General features: G+C 45.9%; 2 protein-coding genes across 3 annotated transcripts in view; one reads left to right on the plus strand and one right to left on the minus strand.

Annotated features, from left to right (window-relative positions):
- Positions 1–20,703, plus strand: part of LOC138786721 (zinc finger protein ZFP2-like) — a 380,133-nt gene that overhangs the window by 207,293 nt on the left and 152,137 nt on the right. The gene's annotated exons all lie outside the window — the stretch shown is intronic.
- Positions 1–20,703, minus strand: part of LOC138786680 (uncharacterized) — a 76,188-nt gene that overhangs the window by 23,791 nt on the left and 31,694 nt on the right. Inside the window, exons 10-20 of the mRNA XM_069963660.1 lie at positions 15,100–15,799; positions 13,486–13,549; positions 13,199–13,400; positions 10,519–10,613; positions 9,697–9,864; positions 9,483–9,606; positions 9,329–9,396; positions 6,648–7,377; positions 4,162–5,221; positions 1,705–1,777; positions 1,394–1,627 (exon numbers count right to left, since the gene is read on the minus strand). Of these exons, the coding sequence (XP_069819761.1) occupies positions 1,394–1,627; positions 1,705–1,777; positions 4,162–5,221; positions 6,648–7,377; positions 9,329–9,396; positions 9,483–9,606; positions 9,697–9,864; positions 10,519–10,613; positions 13,199–13,400; positions 13,486–13,549; positions 15,100–15,799 (3,518 nt within the window). The remainder of the gene's footprint in view (positions 1–1,393; positions 1,628–1,704; positions 1,778–4,161; positions 5,222–6,647; positions 7,378–9,328; positions 9,397–9,482; positions 9,607–9,696; positions 9,865–10,518; positions 10,614–13,198; positions 13,401–13,485; positions 13,550–15,099; positions 15,800–20,703) is intronic.

The following is a 20,703-nucleotide window of genomic DNA, read 5'->3' on the forward strand; positions in this document are numbered from 1 at the left end:
ACTGCCTCATAGTCATCCTCTAATATGTTTGTAAATCACTATAGACTGGACATTCGTGATTCTGATCAGCCAGTTTTTGGTTCAGCTGTTTTGACACATGCTATATAATACCCCCCCCCCCCCCCTTGTTTCTGTGTATAGCTTGCTATATCCCCATTCGTGCTGCTGCTTATGAGGTAAGGGAAAAGACAATATTTACTCATTGTAAATTTTCTTTCCTGCAGTCCGAAGCAGCAGCACGGACTTCCCGCCCTAAATTAAAAAAAAAAATAAGATTTTTCAGCATACCTTTAGCGTTTGCTTGGTCTTTATTTTTTTCGGTTTTATTTATAGTTATGATCGTTATAATGACCCAAGGAGGAGGGGTTTGTACATTCCTTTTTAGGGCTCCTAATCAGGGTTCTTTTAATTAGTACCATCTGTCCTATCATTGCAGGAAGATAGAATCTTCCCCATTCGTGCTGCTGCTGAGTACGTAAGGGAAAGAAAATTTTTGGTGAGTAAAAAATTGTCCTATACACATATAGATACACAATACATATATACTCATATAGATACACTGCATAGTTTTTAGGATTATTTATCCTTGTAGTGATATCTGTGGGCACAGTGCACGTTCTCCAAACATAAAACTTAACTAAAATGAACACTTTCCCTCATAGTCCACAGATAACAGGAATTCAGCTTGTTCTGGGCAAATTGAGTCAGTCCCTCTCAGGGAATCCAGTGCCAGCCCACTCAGGGAAGCTAGTAAAGATGGTGGCTGGGGGCAGAAATGCTGGATATAAGGGCGTTGGCTTAGGGTGTTGGTTTTGAAGCATCACAATATAACAGATAGGGTGATATGAAGGGGGTGAGCTTGCGAAGGGGAGCGGTGGGTTCCCCTCTTTGCCATCTTTGGGGGTGAGGGTGGTATATACTGGGTGATGATCACATATATATGTACTTATGTGATTTTTATTTATCATATATTTCTGCTTTTTCACTATATTCCTCAGCAATATGTATCTTGCTGTTGTCTTCTCTTCTTGGGAACGGACTTAAGAAGACGCCCTGATACCAACCTTCTCTGTATATTGGCTAGCTTACAGTGTTGGCACATCTCTCTCTAATATCAACCCTGTTACGATACAATCCTGTCTCGACGATCTGACAAACATTTACCACATTCTAAACCAATGGCTTCTCTCCTGTGTGAATTCTTTGATGTTTAACAAGATATGATTTCTGAGTAAAACATTTTCCACATTCTGAACACAGAAATTGCTCCTCTCCCCTTTCATGTATGGTAAGATGTTATTTCTCAGTAAAATATTTTCCACATTCTGAACATGGCCCTAATACCAACCTTCTGGCTAGCTTTTCTCCTGTATGAATTCTTTAATTATTTAACAAGATGTGATTTCTGAGTAAAACATTTCCCACATTCTGAACATGAAAATGGCTTCTCCCCTGTGTGAATTTTTTGATGTTTAACAAAATTAGATTTATCAGTAAAACATTTCCCACATACTAAACATGAAAATGGCTTCTCTCCTGTGTGAGCTTTCTGACGTTTAATAAGATTTAGTTGTTGAGAAAAACGTACACCACATTCTGAGCATGAAAATGGCTTCTCTCCTGTGTTCTGTGATGGCATTTCCCACATTCTGAACATGAAAATGGCTTCTCCTGAGGCTGGGACAGATATATATATATATACACCTTCTCTTCAACCTTAGCCATATGCCTCAGATGGGGAACCACATACTTCTTCTCTTCACCCTCAGTCTTACACCTGAGATGGGGAACCACGTACTGTGTATTCATGTCTCCTTTCTCTTAGGGTCCTATTACACGGAGCGATTTTTAACGATTCATGACTAACGATAAACAATCGCAAACGAGATTGTTTATCATTAACCTGAACTCGTTCACCATATTACACAGAATGATGGTTGTTAGTTGCTATGACCGTTATTGCGATCGTTACTATGATCGTTTATTCCTTCTGATCCCAGCAAAACAATGAACAACGTGCAATTACACTGAACGATTAGTGAACAAATGCGGAACTCGAGCGAACAAATGTGGAATTACAGCGAACGATTAACGATAATTTTAGGTTCAGATCTAAAGGCCCTATTCCATGGGATGATTATCGTTCGCAAAATTGTTAACGATAAACGATCTCAAACGACCGCTATTGCAAAAGACCTGAAATCATTTACCCATTTACATGGAACGATAATCGTTACTTATGATCGTTCTTGCGGTCGTCTTGTCGTCGCTATTGCTGTCGTCACTACTGCGAACGACCGAACGAGCAACAATAAAAATAGGTCCAGGTCTTAATAAGCGATCAATGATTTTTCATTCGGTCGTTAATTGCTATTCAACGATTATCGCTTAGATTCGAACGACTTAAAGGGGTAGTGCGGCGGTAAAAAATTATTCACAGACTAACACACATTACAAAGTTATACAACTTTGTAATGTATGTTATGTCTGTGAATGGCCCCCTACCCGTGTCCCACCACCCCACCCGTGTACCCGGAAGTGTGGTGCGCTATACTCACCTGTCACGTGCCGACACCAGTCTTCGATCTTTATTCAGCGACGTCCTCTTCGGGCGGGCGGCGAACAGCTCCGACTGTTCCGAATGTCGGCCGCCCTCTGCAGCGTCATCCGATGCTCAGCCGCGATTGGCTGAGCATAACTGTGCTGAGCCAATTGGGGCTGATGACGCGGCCGCGTCATCAGCCGCTCAGCTGCGATTGGCTGAGCATAACTGTGCTCACCCAATCGCGGCTAAGCACAGTTGTGACGCGGCGGAGGGGGGAAGGACGGCAGCGACTCGGCCGTCCGTCCGAAGATGACGTTTGGCACAAGATGGCGGACGGCCCTCGACACGGATCAGGTAATGTATAATGCACCACACTTCCGGGTACACGGGTGATTCACAGACATAACATACATTACAAAGTTGTATAACTTTGTAATGTGTGTTATTCTGTGAATAATTTCTGAGCGCCGCACTACCCCTTTAACCATAATCTGAACGATAATCGTCCCGTGGAATAGGGCCCTAAATCTGCGATCAACAACATATGAACGATTTTTCGATCGTTTCGTGCAATTACACAGAACGATTATCGTTTAAATTCGAATATAAAGATTTTTCACACGATAATCGTCCCGTGTAATAGGGCCCTTAGTCCTTGACCATATGTCTGAGATCGGGGAACAATGATGTTTCAAATTTCACACTGTATTCTGAAGTCCCTTATAGTAACAGGTCAGTCAGTATGGGGGTTTGACCAGGTTCTTGGGACAAGGACTCTTATGTGGTCAGGTGTCCGGCCGCACAGCTGCCTGAGACAGAGGATAAATTATTTTCTTACCTTCTTATCTTGGAGCTGCAGTCCCCCCCCCCGTATGTGTCAGACCGGTGTGACTGCTCCTCCGGCTCACATTAGGCGACAGATGTAATGCAATTCCCCCATCCATTATACATGGAGGCCATTCTGTTACCGAAGACCACCCCCATAGATAACCACTTTACAATGAGTCTTCACTGTATTCCTTAGTTCACATACAGAGTTACTGAAGAGTTAAAAGAACAAAACACCTACCACCGAACCCGTACAATATGGTCGCAGGTCGATTCTAGCTTTTCTGTTGTCTGAGACGAAAATTATACGTCACCCATGCTATAATAATGGCTGGTAGTCGGCTGTTGGATAGCTGTATCTGCAACCTGAGGACACAGGAGAAAGCGGCAGGAGTCTGGTGATAGACAGGATTCTCTTCTCCTGTCCGTCCATCCTGTGGCGGCTGCACTAATACACTGTACATAGAGCAGCAGGGACTCCCCGGCCTCCCTGCTCCTGTACTGTGTATGCATGGCCACTAACTATGCAGAGGAGGCCGCTGCCGCCCACTCAGGACCTGTGTCATCTGTCACATCATCATAACCCTATATATATATATATCCACATGAGACGGAGGGAGAGGAGACTAAGGTTTAGAAGAAACAGTTTATTACCAATTGGTGAGAAGTTTGGAGCTGCGGTATATGATATCTGTATTACCGCCAAATCTCCTCTGTACATGGGGAATACATAGCTGTGGTATCCGGCTTCTATCTGCTTTCTGGAGAACAGACGTCTGACTGATCACTGAGCGATCTGACTTGGCTTCTCCACTGAGTGATTGTTTAGATGTTTAATAAGTGTATCTTTCCGCATAAAACATTTCCCACATTCTGAACATGAAAATGGCTTCTCTCCTGTGTGAGTTCTTTCATGTAAAGTGAGATGTGGTTTCTCAGTAAAACATTTCCCACATTCTGAACATGAAAATGGTTTTTCCCCTGTGTGATATCTTAGGTGATTAGCAAGATGTGATTTCTGAGAGAAACTTTTACCACATTCTAAACATGTAAATGGCTTCTCTCCTGTGTGAATTCTTTGATGTTTAACAAGATATGATTTCTGAGTAAAACATTTTCCACATTCTGAACATAAAAATGGCTTCTCTTCCCTCTGAGTTCTTTCATGTATGGTAAGATGTGATTTCTCAGTAAAACATTTTCCACATTCTGAACATGATAATGGATTTTCCCCTATGTGAATTCTTTGATGTTTACTAAAAGATAATTTTTGAGTAAAACATTTCCCACATTCTGAACATGAAAATGGCTTTTCTCCTGTGTGAATTCTTTGATGTTTAACAAGATGTGATTTCTGAGTAAAACATTTCCCACATTCTGAACATGAAAATGGCTTCTCCCCTGTGTGAATCTTTTGATGTTTAACAAAATTAGATTTATCAGTAAAACATTTCCCACATACTAAACATGAAAATGGTTTCTCTCCGGTGTGAACTTTCTGATGTTTAACAAGATTTGGTTGTTGAGAAAAACATACACCACATTCTGAACATGAAAATGGCTTCTCTCCTGTGTGAGTTCTGTAATGGCTAACAAGATTTGATTTACGAGTAAAACATTTCCCACATTCTGAACATGAAAATGGCTTCTCCTTATTTTGCTTAGTAAGCTGTGATGAATCAGTAGATGGGACTGGTATATAAGGATGAGATGACAGATCTTTGCTGTGAGGGGCTGAGGGTAGATCTGGGGTAATGGAATGTTCTTCATATGTATCCTGTGTGATAGGATTCTCTGCTTTATAACCTGAATATATCAGATTTCCCTCTGATCTCCGGGTACAGTCACCTGACAATAGAGAAGAGAATAATAGTAATAACCTTAGAGATGTTTCATATATTTATACTTTGGGGTTTTAGTGCAGCATCTTATCCAGAATGTGACATTGTGGAACCCCCATCCTCCTCCATCGTGGAACCCTCCCGTCCTCCTCCATCATTGATGAAGGAGCAGGGACACCTATCTCTGACAGATGTCTATGCCTCCTCATGTAATTTTAGTGTTGTCCAGGGCAGTTTCTGCCATGAAGTAAGATGAACATCTCTCCTCAGGTGGCAGATTCCTGGGTCCCTGGAGGGGAAGCAACTTCTCATATGTCATGTTAGTCAGTCAGTCTAAGCCTAATGACAGGGCCCGACTGACTGAATGTGAACTGTGCAGCAGCGCCATAACCTGGCCAGTATGCGTAGTTGCAGATTGTAAGAAAACTAATGACAGGGTGTGCTCTGGATGTTGCTCCCTCCCTGTGGTCTGTGCGGGCGGCACCCTGGGCGGTGGGTACATGACATCGCTGAACACTGAAGGCCACAGCGGCTGCTGAACTCTGCTGGGCTCTCTGGCTCCTCCCGCTGACACTGTACAGGTACAAGTCTCAAGTGCCCAGGGGGCGTTTCCCAGCACTGCAAGAGCCTAGTTATGTTCAGCCCCTCTACTCTTTATCTAGCTGCTGTCAATCAAACCATGTAGGAGGATGTAATCAGGTTATGGGATGGAATATAAAGGAAATGGACTGGACTTACCTGGGCTCTTCCCTTGCAGGGCAACGCCCACTGGGCACCTGAGCCTCATTTGCATATTATCTTAATACCTCAGCTCTGGAAAGGACTATTGAAATAAAAAGGTATGCCCCCAATCATAGTGACTAGCCCCATCTAGCCATGGGGTTATTACATCACTGTTTCCCTGCTGACACTTCCACTTTAAACAAGCAAACATGGAAATTTCTTTGCTGCGATAGATGAACGCCTCTCAGCTAGAAGATGGTGATGTCAGCTGGAAAGGCTGGTTAGAGACATTACTCAGGGGGCGGGGCCAGATGATGAGAGGGAGGAGCTGGAGACAATACACATTGCCTATTTCTTCTATTTTACACTTCTTGTCAGGGGTGAATTACACAAAACCGCACATCAGCCCATACTACTAGTGATCACACAATGTATCATGGGGTGACGGGAGGTATTATTGTGGGGGTCACACAGTCTAATAGGAGTTACTGGTATCACAGCCCCAAAATAGGGCAAATCCCCCCCCCCCCCTTATCGGTAGTGACAGCAGATGATGTAGATTTCGGCCTCGTCCACATAGATGTATTTCATGTCCATATTATAGATGCACAGTGTGTGTTCTCTCCTATAATGGTGTCACTGTATGGGGGGATATACAGCAGGAAGACTGACAGGACACAGAGCTTATAATATTCCACCTGGGCACTTACCTGTAGTGATGTCCTCCTTATACTGCTCATCACTGATCATATCCATCTCCTCTTCCTCTTTTACAATTATGTCTGTATCATTAAAACATTTCAGATTCTTCACGGTAAGAATGTCCTCCATATACTGCTCATCACCGCTCACATCTGTCTCTTCTTCTTTTACCCTTATGTCCATAGTATTAATAGAGTTCAGCTTGTTCTCTGTAGTGATGTCCTCCTTATACTGCTCATCACTGCTCACATCTGTCTCTTCTTCTTTTACTCTTATGTCCATAGTATTAATAGAGTTCAGCTTGTTCTCTGTAGTGATGTCCTCCTTATACTGCTCATCACTGCTCACATCTGTCTCTTCCTTCTCTTCTTTTTTTACCATCTTGTCTATAGCATAAGTAGAGTTTATATCCTTTTCTGTAGTGATTTCCTCCTTATACTGCTCATTACTGTTCACATCTGTCTCCTCTTTGCCTTCTTCTTTTACCCTTATGTCTGTAGCATTAATATCGTTCAGATCTTTCCTTATAGTGATGTCCTCCTCACACTGCTCATTACTGCTTATATATGTCTCTTCTTCTTCTATTACCCTTATGTCTGTAGCATTAATAGAGTTCAGTTTCTTCCCTGTAATGATGTGCTTCTTATACTGCTCATCACTGCTCACATCTGTCTCTTCTTCTTTTACCCTCATGTCTACAGCATTAATATCATTCAGATCTTCATTCTGATTTCTGAGCTGTGAAATCAATAAGTTACATTATTTTAATGTGTTTTCCCTCAGTGCCCTTAGCAGCACAATAGATGGAGTGTTATTGCCTCCTGTGAGCCGATGACGAGGGAATATTGTAATGAATAATAGAAATTTGCATAACTCCTCCCCAAGAGTGTATAAAACCCCACCTATAACCTAGACACGTCGAGTGAACTATAAACTATAAGGCTTTGTTCCCACTGTGTATAAACAGCCATTGTTCAACACATTGTGTGAAATAGCGGCCGTTGTTTGCATTGACTCCGTATAATCGACTAGTACATTATTAAGGTTGATTCTTCTAAAAAGAGGAAATCAGAATTCTATGCAGAACAATACTTACCAACCTTTGTTCCCCACAGTGATCAGAAACAGGAAGTGAAAAGACCGCGTCACCTCTGGAAAGATCCAGCAACAGGCTACGGCAAGATGGCAGCCCACGGCAGCAGGGACGGAACGCATAGAGCGTGGAAGGAAAAGGAACACTGAACTTCCACTGACCCCATAACGCAGCAGAGCCAGGAATGTCTAGAGCGATCCACAAGTAAGTGAGAAGCCCTGCTAGCCTTGCCAGTGTGGTGTCCCACCATGGGTGTTTTGTATCCCTCCTTTGCACCTCTATAAAAGCTTCTCACTCCAGTGTACTCTAAGGTTTTGCAACTAGAAGTCAGTATCTTTTATATGTGTTTTCTTATGTATTGCACAGCTGAGGAAGGTAATGGGTTAATGTTTTCTATGTAACAGGTGCTCTTATTGACCTTTAGGAGGTGCTTTTTCTCAGCCTATTATCTTTCTTCTTTCTCTTGGACACACTCCTTTCCACCTCTCACAGGGTAGATTACTTAGCCCCTGTATGAAGTAGTTACTTGGTGGAAGTGTAGCAGTACTCTTACCAAGATTCTCGCGGGAGGACACACAGAGCAAACGTCCCTGCTGTAGCCAAGCCAGGGCCTGGCTTATGCCAGGACCCATGTCCAGGACAACAGTTCAGTGCAGTCTAGTCAGAGACACGTGTGTACAGATGCAGATAGAGCAAACCAGTTCTTCCAGTATTTCTACTAACACTGCTGCTAAACACACACATGCGTCACTCAACACGATAGGGCACAAGGTGGTCAGACAACAGTCTATACACAGGTACAAGTCAACTTCTCACTCTACAAGTATTCTCTAAAGTTACGACAGAGTACAGTGCTACATTGGGTAAGGACTCCCTCAACAAACTCTTCTCCTCTACTCTACTTTCAGCTCTTCAAGCACCGCTACAACTACCTCCCTACTCTACTTCTTCAAGCACCTCCTCAGCACAACCGAGCCAAGCACTAAAGTTTATGTGCAGATTTATCTATTTTACCACAAAGTATTGTACTACTGAGAAACTGCACAGTAAAGCTGTTATATTTTTTATATCACCGGGACTGTCATATTTTATTTGCACCAGCACCTGTAAACACTAGCCGCACACCTTGGGTTATTTTCCCCCTTTCAGTTGTTGGCGTTGCCGAATTTCCCATGTTCCATGCTCACTGCTGACCCCTCTGGCTCCTTCTCTTCAGTATCAGGCCGCTCAGCCAATCACTGGCCAGTCTGTTACTGAAGAGGCAGGGCCAGAGGGGTCAGCGGTGAGCGGGGAACAGAACGGAGGAGAATAGACCAGGTCAAGTAACACAACCCTAAGAGAAGAGAGGGAGAAGACTCCAGGGGCTTAGGATGGATAAAAAAACCTCAGTGTATCACCAATGTTATAGGTTATATACAATCATGGGGAGGAGTTATGCTAATTTTTTATTAATTATCAAAATATTACCTCATCCATCGGGCTGACAGGGGCGATAACATCCCATCTATTGTGCTGCTAAGGGAAACATGGTGAGAGTATCAGACAGGAGGAGAAGTCAGGTGGGATGTACAGATCATAGGGAACATCTCCATCTACCTGATCCTGATCCTGTGGGAGAAGAGGACGGGGACATCTCTCTGGTGCTGTTCTCTTACTGGATCTGACTGGAGGGAACACATACAGAGACTGAATTCATTCTTTCCATCCAGATAATACAGAGAGGAGGTGTGTATATAGTCCTGTCTATTACCTGCTGATGGGAGGGGCTGCTGATCCTCCAGCATCACATCCTTGTACTGATCCTTGTGTCCTTCTACATACTCCCACTCCTCCATGGAGAAATAGACCGCCACGTCCTGACACCTTATAGGAACCTGACACACACAATGATCACAGTCATCCACCCACCCCTCCTGTGGTGTTACTGTATAATGTCCCAGCATTCCCAGCAGCCACAGTCTCACCTCTCCACTCAGCAGCTCCACCATCTTGTTGGTGACTTCTAGGATCTTCTCTTCCTCCATTTCCTCATGTATCAGGGGCCCCGGGATTGGGCTCAGGGTTCTTCCCCATCCTTCACACCCAGGGGCCCCACAGCGCCCACTAGAGGACTTCTTCACTACTGTGTAATCCTGTGTATGGAGAGACACATTACTATCACTCCACCCATTCCCAGAATCCCTCACCTCTCCAGTCCTATCCATCTGTTATTCCATAGATAAGAATGAGGTCATGATGACATCACTCCCAGCATCCCTCACCTCTCCAGTCCTATCCATCTGTTATTCCATAGATAAGAATGATGTCATGATGACATCACTCCCAGAATCCCTCACCTCTCCAGTCCTATCCATCTGTTATTCCATAGATAAGAATGATGTCATGATGACATCACTCCCAGAATCCCTCACCTCTCCAGTCCTATCCATCTGTTATTCCATAGATAAGAATGATGTCATGATGACATCACTCCCAGAATCCCTCACCTCTCCAGTCCTATCCATCTGTTATTCCATAGATAAGAATGATGTCATGATGACATCACTCCCAGAATCCCTCACCTCTCCAGTCCTATCCATCTGTTATTCCATAGATAAGAATGATGTCATGATGACATCACTCCCAGAATCCCTCACCTCTCCAGTCCTATCCATCTGTTATTCCATAGATAAGAATGATGTCATGATGACATCACTCCCAGAATCCCTCACCTCCCCAGTCCTATCCATCTGTTATTCCATAGATAAGAATGATGTCATGATGACATCACTCCCAGAATCCCTCACCTCCCCAGTAAGCAGGAAGAGTATGTGTAGGGTGAGGGTTATTATCCTGTCGGCCATCTTGTCTCTGTCTCTCTCCATGGTTGATGGGTCGGTCTCTTATATAGAAGATATCAGCAGAGGATCCTGGAGGGAAGAGGAGGAGACAATGTAATGCGGCTCTAGATTCCTGGAGATAGAAATATACATGGACAGGAGGGGATATGGGGGAACATGGGAGGAGACAGGAAAGTGCAGATGATGGAACTCTCCTCCATGGCTGAGCTCTGTATCAGTGGGGGGTCTGGGTGCTGAGACCCCCGCTGATCACTAGAAGGAAGGGCGGACGCTCAGCAGCCCCCATACTGCCCCTTCCTCCCGCTCTCACTGTAGTAGATTACCTGAGGTGTCATGGCCTCCATTATATTTCCGTCTGCTACGTTACCAGTGAGAGCGGGGTGGAGGGGCAGAGCGATACACCGATATAACCTGTCACCTCTCTATGACACCACAGAAGTTTGTATAAATGACAGGTTCACCACAAGGCTGCGTTCACACTGCGAGGCGGCTGCAATATGTGGTACAGTTCTGCTCTACGGCTACATCCACACAGCAGGACAGACCCCTGTGGCCGCCATATGTAACCAGTCTCTGCTGGGAATATTCCCCATAACACATAATAATTATCCATAACACATAATAATCATCCATAACACATAATAATCATCATCCATAATACATAATCATCCATAATACATACATAATAATCACTATTCATAATATACATAAAAATCATCCATAATACATAATCATTCATAATAAATAATCATCCATAATAAAGAATAATCATCCAGAATACATAATCATCCATAATATATACATAACAATCATCTATAATACATAATAATCATCATCCATAATACATAATAATCATCCATAATACATACAGACCCCCTCACTATTATAGGAACCTGCAGGAGGGAATTTCCCCCACAAAGGCGAAGAGGGAAATAGGAAAACCCGGTCACAAGGGGTTAATACCCAGCGACATCCTCCATACTGTGTGACAGGGGGGACTCCATATATATATATATACTGTACCTCCAGCTGCAGATACAGGAGCCGTGTGCTTCCCCGTGCTTCCAGGACCTGCCATGATGTCACAGTCATGTGATCAGTCACATGGAGGAGGAGGAGTCACATGATCAGGGGCTGCTGCTCAGTGTATGCAGGACTCTGCTGTGCTGGATGAGCTGAAGTGATGTGTGTGGAGCAGAGCTGTGTGTGTGTGATGTGTTTGTGGCAGTGCTGTGTGTGTGTGTGTTATATATGCCTGCAGCAGAGCCCCCTGTGTAGCCCTGTAGACAAGGAGGTAGGGTAGTAGTCATGGCTTAAAGGGACTGTACCATCAGGCCTGGAGCCATATCATAGAGGGGCAGGGGTTTCCCTCTACTTCAGGTGGGTCAGCCCGCCTCCAGTGCTTCAGCCCAGGCCTGATGGTACAGTCCCTTTAAGACATCACCATGTTATCCAGGAAGTGACATCACCAGGTTATCCAGGAAGTGACATCACCATGTTATCCAGGAAGTGACATCACCATGTTACCCAGGAAGTGACATCACCATGTTACCCAGGAAGTGACATCACCATGTTATCCAGGAAGTGACATCACCATGTTATCCAGGAAGTGACATCACCATGTTACCCAGGAAGTGACGTCACCATGTTATCCAGGAAGTGAAGCCTTGATGCAGTAGTAAGTGCAGGGAATAAATCACTTTATAAGCATTTCCCGTGTATGTTGGTGATTTGTATAACTTTTGGGGGGCAATACAATACTTTAATAATAATTTTCGCTGGACTTCTCCTTTAATGAGGCTTCTCTCTCCTTGTATACAGCTGAATACGGCATCAGAAGACGACCAGCCCGGGTGCATCCACCACAATCTAGAAGGGGGAGCCAAATGTAGGTCAAAGAGCGGGGCAGAACAATCTGAGCTCCCTCAGTCTTTAAAAATGATTAAAGGCCAGGTGAGACAAATGCCGGGTCTGTCCATGGAGAAAGTGTTGTGTACATGTGAGTAGTGTGTATCAGCACCAAGCATCAGGGAGGGCTGAACACCATCAGATGAGGTGAAAAGGGGTCAGTACCGCTAGTTCTATCCACTAAAGGATTGGAAACTGCCCCGAAATCTCCATTGAACAGGAAGGGTGTGGACGAAAAGGGGGAACACCGAGTCACTTACCCATCAACTGGGCCCATGCATGGAGCGCTCCGAGCTGCAGGGGCCCAATATATAGCTTCCAATGGAGGAAGAACAGACTTTAGTGCCGCCCACCAGCCGCAGCCTGGCCGGATATAGCATGGAATATCCATATCCCTTCTCTCAAACTGCTGTGAATTGAGTGCACTGTTTCTGGATAGCAGACGGAGAAGTCAGGATAGAACGACACTCATTAGTTATCGACTGTCATCTCGCCCTTAGCCCGTGCAGCATTATGGATAACGTCTCTGTCTTCAAAATAGACAAGACAGACCAGCAGAGGTCTCAGTGGGCCGCCAGGAGGGTCTGGTCTACAGGGCACCCTGTGAGCGCTCTTAATAGTAAAATATGGAGAAGTGTCAGCAGGTAAGATGTCCCTGAGTCATTTTTCCAGAAAAGGGGACGGAATCTGGACTTTCAGACCCACAATGCGCACGCACGTTGCGAGTCGTCTTTCGAAATCATCGGCTCTCTACTGCACCACTGCAATTCAGGAATTTGAGAAGGTATGGGACGATGAACGGCCTCTACTTCAGAGATTCTACCCTTAGTCTTGGTTGTAGGCTCTCTGACCTTTTGGAGCTCATGCTTGAGGATCACAAAGTCTTGACGGAGCTCGTCCACCTTAGATACCATCATAGCCTGACAGGAGGAAATAGCCGTAAGAATATCTTTAAATTTCTCATCAATACTGGACGCTGGATATTGGGTGCGTTGCGGAAAGTACAACTGAGTCTTCGAAGGGTGAAGGGAGCGGCTCAGGAGACTCGCAGCGGTTAGGAGATCCAGTTCTGGAGTAACGTCCAAAGCACTTCACAGCATGCTCTGTGACCTGAGATAGCAGGGTGCTGGCAGGGGGGCGTGATGGCGAATTTCCTCAAATGTAGCAGAGGGTCTCCAGAAGAGGAATGGTCGGTCCTCCATAGGGCACTTATAGTTGTAACTACCAGTCTGTCTTCCCCTTCCCTTCTTGGTTCTTGTGCTCGCCATGGTTATCACAGGACAGTATTGGGTATGTTCCAGTGTAAAGAGAGGCTGGGTGCCTGACACTACGAGCAGGTGTCCCGGGAGAACATGGGCGACATTACGAGCAGGTGTCCCGGGAGAACGTGGGCGACACTACAAGCAGGTGTCCCAGGAGAACATGGGCGACACTATGAGCAGGTGTCCCGGGAGAACGTGGGCGACACTACAAGCAGGTGTCCCGGGAGAACATGGGCGACACTACGAGCAGGTGTCCCGGGAGAACATGGGCGACACTACGAGCAGGTGTCCCGGGAGAACGTGGGCGACACTACGAGCAGGTGTCCCGGGAGAACGTGGGCGACACTACGAGCAGGTGTCCCGGGAGAACGTGGGCGACACTACAAGCAGGTGTCCCGGGAGAACGTGGGCGACACTACGAGCAGGTGTCCCGGGAGAACGTGGGCGACACTACAAGCAGGTGTCCCGGGAGAACGTGGGCGACACTACAAGCAGGTGTCCCGGGAGAACATGGGCGACACTACGAGCAGGTGTCCCGGGAGAACGTGGGCGGAGAAGAGCCAGACCGGGACACTACAGACCAGGCAGCAGCTTACAGAGTGCCGCAGCACAGCCCCTCAGGCCACAGCAGTCCTCATCATCAAGGAGACACACTGGAATGGCGGCAAGAGAGTTTCAGTAGAGGCAGGGGTCACACCGGAGCAGCGGGGATCACTTTGGGGCACCTAAGGCACCAATAGGATGAGACAACAGGATAAAAGCAGCAGAGCTCAGGTATCTGCGTCCTTCTCAGTCAGACATGAAACCGCGTCCCCAACATTTTCCACATTCTAGACATGAAAACAGATTCTTTCATGTAGAGTAAGCTGTGATTTCATAGTAAAATAGTTCCCACATTCTGAACATACAAATGGCTTCTGCCCTTGTATGAATTATTTGATGGTTAACAAAACCATTTCCCACATTCTGAACATGAAACCTCAACTTTTCCTTATTCTGCTTATCTCCAATACAAGTACTCTTATGTCTAGTGAGCTGTGATCTCTATTTTACAGGTTTTTTTTTATTAAACATTTCTTTGGCAGTATATACCACACATGCAGGGTTACTTCTGTCAAGAAGTCCAAATATCACTAAGTTTAACAGTCTTTAATAACGGTAAAATAGTAAGAAGGTACAAACTGAAATAAATACATACAAAACTTGTGCAGCTGAGAGACTTTCTGCTAACAGGTATAGGCGGACGTGGTTGTAACATGAAGCCATAAAAAAAGGAACCTGTTGTAGCAGATAGAGGCCTGAGCTGTCATTTCAAACTAAAACATTTTCCACATTATGAACATGAAAATGGCTTCACCCCTCGTGAATTTTTTGATGTTGAACAACATATGATTTCTTAGTAAAACATTTCCCACATTCTGAACATGAAAACGGCTTCTTTCCCGTATGAGTTCTTTCATGTTTAGTGAGCTTGGATTTAAAAGTAAAACATTTGTCACATTCTGAACATGAAAACGGCTTCTCTCCTGTGTGATTTTTTTGATGTTCATTTAAATTTGATTTCTGAGCAAAACATTTCCCACATTCTGAGCATGAAAATGGCTTCTCTCCTGTATGAACTCTTACATGTGTAGTGAGCTTTGATTTAAAAGTAAAACATTTTCCACATTCTGGACATGAATAAGGCTTCTCCCCTGTGTGAATTCTTTCATGTATGGTGAGATGTGATTTCCGAGTAAAACCTTTTCCACATTCTGAACATGAAAATGGCTTCGGCATTGTGTGACTTTTTTCATGTCTGGCGACAGTTATTTTGCTAGCAAAACGTTTCCCACATTCTGAACATGAATACGGCTTCTCCTTAGTTTGCTTAATAAACTGTGTTAAATCAGAAAGTAAGATGGTATTAAACAGATCAGATGAGAGATCTTTGTTCCAATGAGCTGAGGGCAGATCTGAGGTAATGGAAGGTTCTTCATATGTGTCTTGTGTGATAGGATCCTCTGCTTTATAACCTGAATATATCAGATTTCCCTCTGATCTCCGGGTACAGTAACCTGACAATAGAGAAGAGAGTATTTTTTTTATTAATAATAATAATTATTATTATTATTATTATAATATTAAAAATATTGAATGTATTTATAATTTGTTAGATTTTTGTGCAGCGTCTTATCCAGAACTTTACATGGAACACTCTCATAGTAACTTAGAAGATTATGGGCAGACTAAGCCCCACTGCTCCTTCTGTAGCGTTCCACTGCTTATTATCTTGGCATAGATATATGTATATACTGGGCAGGTTTACATTCACTAAGGGCCCTATTCCACGGGACCATTATCGTTCAGATTATCGTTAAATCATTCGAATTCTAAACGATAATCGTTCGGTTGAATAGCAGTTAACTATTAACGACTGAACGAGAAATCGTTGATCGCTTAATAAGACCTGGACCTATTTTTATCGTTGCTCGTTCGCATTGAAAAAGACGTCGTTCGCAGTAGATACGAACGCAATAGCGAAGAAAAAACTATCGCAAATACGATCATAAGTAACGATTATCGTTCCATGGAGATGATCGAATGATTTCAGGTCCTTCGCAATTGTGGTCGTTTGAGATCGTTTATCGTTATCGATTATGCGAACGATAATTGTGCCGTGGAATAGGGCCCTTACTCTCGATTTACCTACCACATCTGCTACTCTTTCCGTAATGTCATATGTTGTCATGTTGTTTTTATGTTTGTTATTTTATTGTTTTGTTGTTATTATTATTCAAAACATTAAACCCGATTTCGTCCTTTAACATTTAGATTAAATTTCCTCCCTAGGCAGCACAGAAAACAAATATAACCTATACAATACATGAATGATAAAATGATTAACTAATTAGCCCAAATACTGCAAATAACTACAGGAAACACACAGGAGATGAGACTGTATGTGGCAGTAACACATATATCTATTAGGAGGAATCCTGTGCTGCCTATGGACTCATGGAAAGGAAGAAATCTGGGGAGTAAATTGTAACTTTCCATTTCATCCTACGGGAGCACAGGAAACAAATGGGACAAAAAAGCCATCGCTAACGATGTCCATGCAGACCTAACTGCCTGATTATCGGGCCGTAGTAATAGTACCCTTAGCTATCAGGCTTTTAGTTCAGGGCTGTTTTATATAAATGCCTGCATGTCTTGGGTTTGCGTGATTATTTTTTTACACTTTCCTTCCGCCTTGAAGCAGCTTCAGAAGGCTTCTATAAAGGCCTAGCACCCTTAAACATCTGGGAAGGTGGAAATCGTCATGTCTTATAACATATATATATATATTGCAGTGAAATGATAGAATCAGGGATTTGATCAAATCCCGGGAAATGATGAAATGACTGCGCCGGTCCATCATTTCCCTAGGGATTTGATCAAATGCCTGACCCCTTTTCAGGGAAATGGCGGAATGAACTCTATAATTTCCCCCTGCGACATAGAATTTGATCACCGTATCACCTCTCTGCTCCCTGTCCGCCTACTCTCTGCTCTCCGTTCCGCTCATTTCCCCTGCTACACGCCTCCAGCTCCCCTGGCCTGTCCGCTCCGCTCCCCGGTCGCCCCTGCCGCCATATGTTTGCCTCCGGGACCCGTCCGGCCCGCCGCCATATTCCTGCCAGGGAGGTGTGCCGTTCTGCTCTCCCATCCGTTTCTACCACCAAACATAGAGCCGGGCGACTCCTCAATCGTTCATTCCATCATTTTCCTGAAAGGGGTCAGGCATTTGATCAAATCCCTAGGGAACGGCGTGTTTAAATTCCTGATTCTATCATTGCAACATATACACCCTTCTGAGAATGTTGTGTAATCTTCTGTTTCTCAGATTTCAGGTTGTGCGGTGTGGATAGCCTGTCACGCCTTTATTTACTGAGCGGAGAGACGTGCTGCAAGTCGCACCTATCCTTCTAATCTGTCAATGAGCGAGGACTTGGTAAAGATTTTCTGGATGGGTATACGAGGTCACAAACGGGACGGTATTATTGATGTCTCGGCAGTATCCTCCCCGGATGTGTTACTCGTCCATCCCGGGAGTAATGATATCGGAAAGTTTCGTACAGTTGACCTGTTGTTTAACATGAATTGGGGGTAAGTAAATATTCGGCACTTGTTCCCTCAGGCCGATCTGGTATTTCCAGAGCCAAGACATTTATGGTTACAATCCATAGACTAAAAAAAGGAAAAGTATTAACATGACATTGTCTAGATTTTTGCCAACTACTGGTGGTTTCACTTTTCGTCATGTTGACCCTGAAGGTGGTGAGCTCGGCCTATATCGGCCCCATTCAGTTTATTTATCTGATATCTTTAACTTGGATCTTTTGGCCATGGTAGAAATAGCCATGGGTGGCATAAGGCCGTCCCCGCTCTGGCCGTTGCTGTCATGCACTGCTTGGTCAGGCTTGGGCCTTTTGGCTAAACCATTGTGGCTTGTTTCTTATGATTAACCCCTTCCCCCAATATGACGTCCAGGGACGTCATGAAAAGCAGTGGCAGAATGCATCATGACGTCCCTGGACGTCATGCTTTCCCTGCCTCCCCCCTCTGTCCCTGGGTGAGATCGGGCAGCAGGAGGAGGCTGTGTCACACAGCATCCTCCTGCTGCCACTGCCCGGAGGGGAGCCGCGCTCCCCCCCGGGCAGTTAACCCCATAAACGCCGCGGTCAATGCGACCGCAGCGTCTATGGGGAGATTCAGTGTCCCCCGCCGATCGGGCGGCGGGGGGAGGCTGCAGAACGCTGCCTCCCCCCACCGCCACTCAGTCTGTGTCCCCCGGCCCCCTCCCCTCGTTCCCCGATACCGGCGGATCGCCGCTACTACCGTTTTAGCGGCGATCCGCCGGTATCGGGCATTACCGGCGCCGCCGATAGTTTTCATCTCCCCCCACCGTGAATCCACGGTGGGGGGAGATGAAAAATGTCCCCTCAGACCCCAGATCAGCCCCCCGATCACCCTACCCGGGCGGCCATCAGATCCAAGATGGCCGCCCCCATCCCTGCGGCCATCTTGGATCTGATTAGTGATCAAAGCCCCATGCTCTCCGCCACCGGAGGTAGCGGAGAGCATGGAGCAGTGATCGGGGACCCCCCCATGTGGTCCCGGAGCTGGCGATCGGCGTTATATACTATATACCGCCGATCGCCTGTTCCCAGTGCTGATCAGCACTTTTTATCCCCTGTCACCATAAATCATTGGTGACAGGGGATAAAAAGTGTCACCGTGCCCCCCCCCAAGTCGCCCCCCACCCCCCCAGTCACCCCCGTCCCCCAGTCAACCCCCTTCCCCACATACGTTACCTGATCCACGGAGCTCCGTCCTCCTCGACGTCCAGGCTGATTCTGAAGTGCGCATGCGCTCCAGAATCAGTTATCTCAGAAAATTTAAAGTGACAGAGACCAATTTGGTCTCTGTCACTGAACTATGATTACTGTGATAGAAAATATCACAGTAATCATAGTAATACAGTGATAATTAATGTATAAAGTACAAAAAGTGAAAAACATACAAAAAAATAAAACACACACTTTTTATTATAGTAATAATTGCACTTTACTCCCAGATTACCCCTAGCCCCCCCAAAGTACCCGTAACCAGCGCAGGTTGCCCATATCTGCCCCAGATTGCACTAACCACCGCACGTTGCCACTAACCACCACACGTTGCCCATAACCACCGCACGCTGCCCATAACCACCGCACGTTGCCACTAACCACCGCACGTTGCCCCTAACCACCGCACGTTGCCTATAACCACCACACATTGCCCATAACCACCGCACGTTGCCCATAACCACCGAACATTGCCTATAACCACCGCACGTTGCCCATAACCACCGCACGTTGCCACTAACCACCGCACGTTGCCCATAACCACCGCACGTTGCCCATAACCACCGCACGTTGCCTATAACCACCACACATTGCCCATAACCACCGCACGTTGCCCATAACCACCGCACGTTGCCTGTAACCACCCCAAATTGCCAGTGAGCCCCTCCAGATGGTCCGTAATCAGCCCCGATTGCCCGTAACCCCCCCATATTGCACGTAACCACTGCACATTGCCTCTAACTCACACACGTTGCCAGTGACCCCCTCCAGATTGCCCGTAACCACACCAGATTGCCGTAACCACCCAAAATTACATGTACCCACCCCTGATTACCTATAAGCACTTCAGTTTATCCGTAACCACCCCAGATTGTCTGTAACCCCCCCAGGTTGCCCATAACCACCGCAGATTGTCTGTAACCCCCCCAGGTTGCCCCTAATCACATGTAATTCCCACCAGATTGCCTCTAACCACCGCACGTTGCCTCTAACTCACACACGTTGCCAGTGACCCCCTCCAGATTGCCGTAACCACCCAAAATTACATGTACCCACCCCTGATTACCTATAAGCACTTCCGTTTATCCGTAACCACCCCAGATTGTCTGTAACCACCACAGATTGTCTGTAACCACCCCATGTTGCCCGTAACCACCGCAGATTGTCTGTAACCACCCCATGTTGCCCCTAATCACATGTAATTCCCCCCAGATTGCCTCTAACCACCGCACGTTGCCTCTGACCACCGCACATTGCCCCCGACCACCACACGTTGCCCCCGACCACCGCACGTTGCCCCCGACCACCGCACGTTGCCCCCGACCACCGCACGTTGCCTCCGACCACCGCACGTTGCGCCCGACCACCGCACATTGCCCCCGACCACCGCACGTTGCCCCCGACCACCGCACGTTGCCTCCGACCACCGCACGTTGCCCCCGACCACCGCACGTTACAGGTTCCCATCCCAGATTACCTATAAGCACTTCAGTTTATCCGTAACCACCCCACGTTGCCCGTTACCACCCCACGTTGCCCGTTACCACCGCAGGTTGCCCGTAACCACCCCAGATTATCCGTGACCACCC

The sequence above is a fragment of the Dendropsophus ebraccatus genome, chromosome 3, assembly GCF_027789765.1.
Source record: "Dendropsophus ebraccatus isolate aDenEbr1 chromosome 3, aDenEbr1.pat, whole genome shotgun sequence".
NCBI classification, from domain to species: Eukaryota; Metazoa; Chordata; class Amphibia; order Anura; family Hylidae; genus Dendropsophus; species Dendropsophus ebraccatus.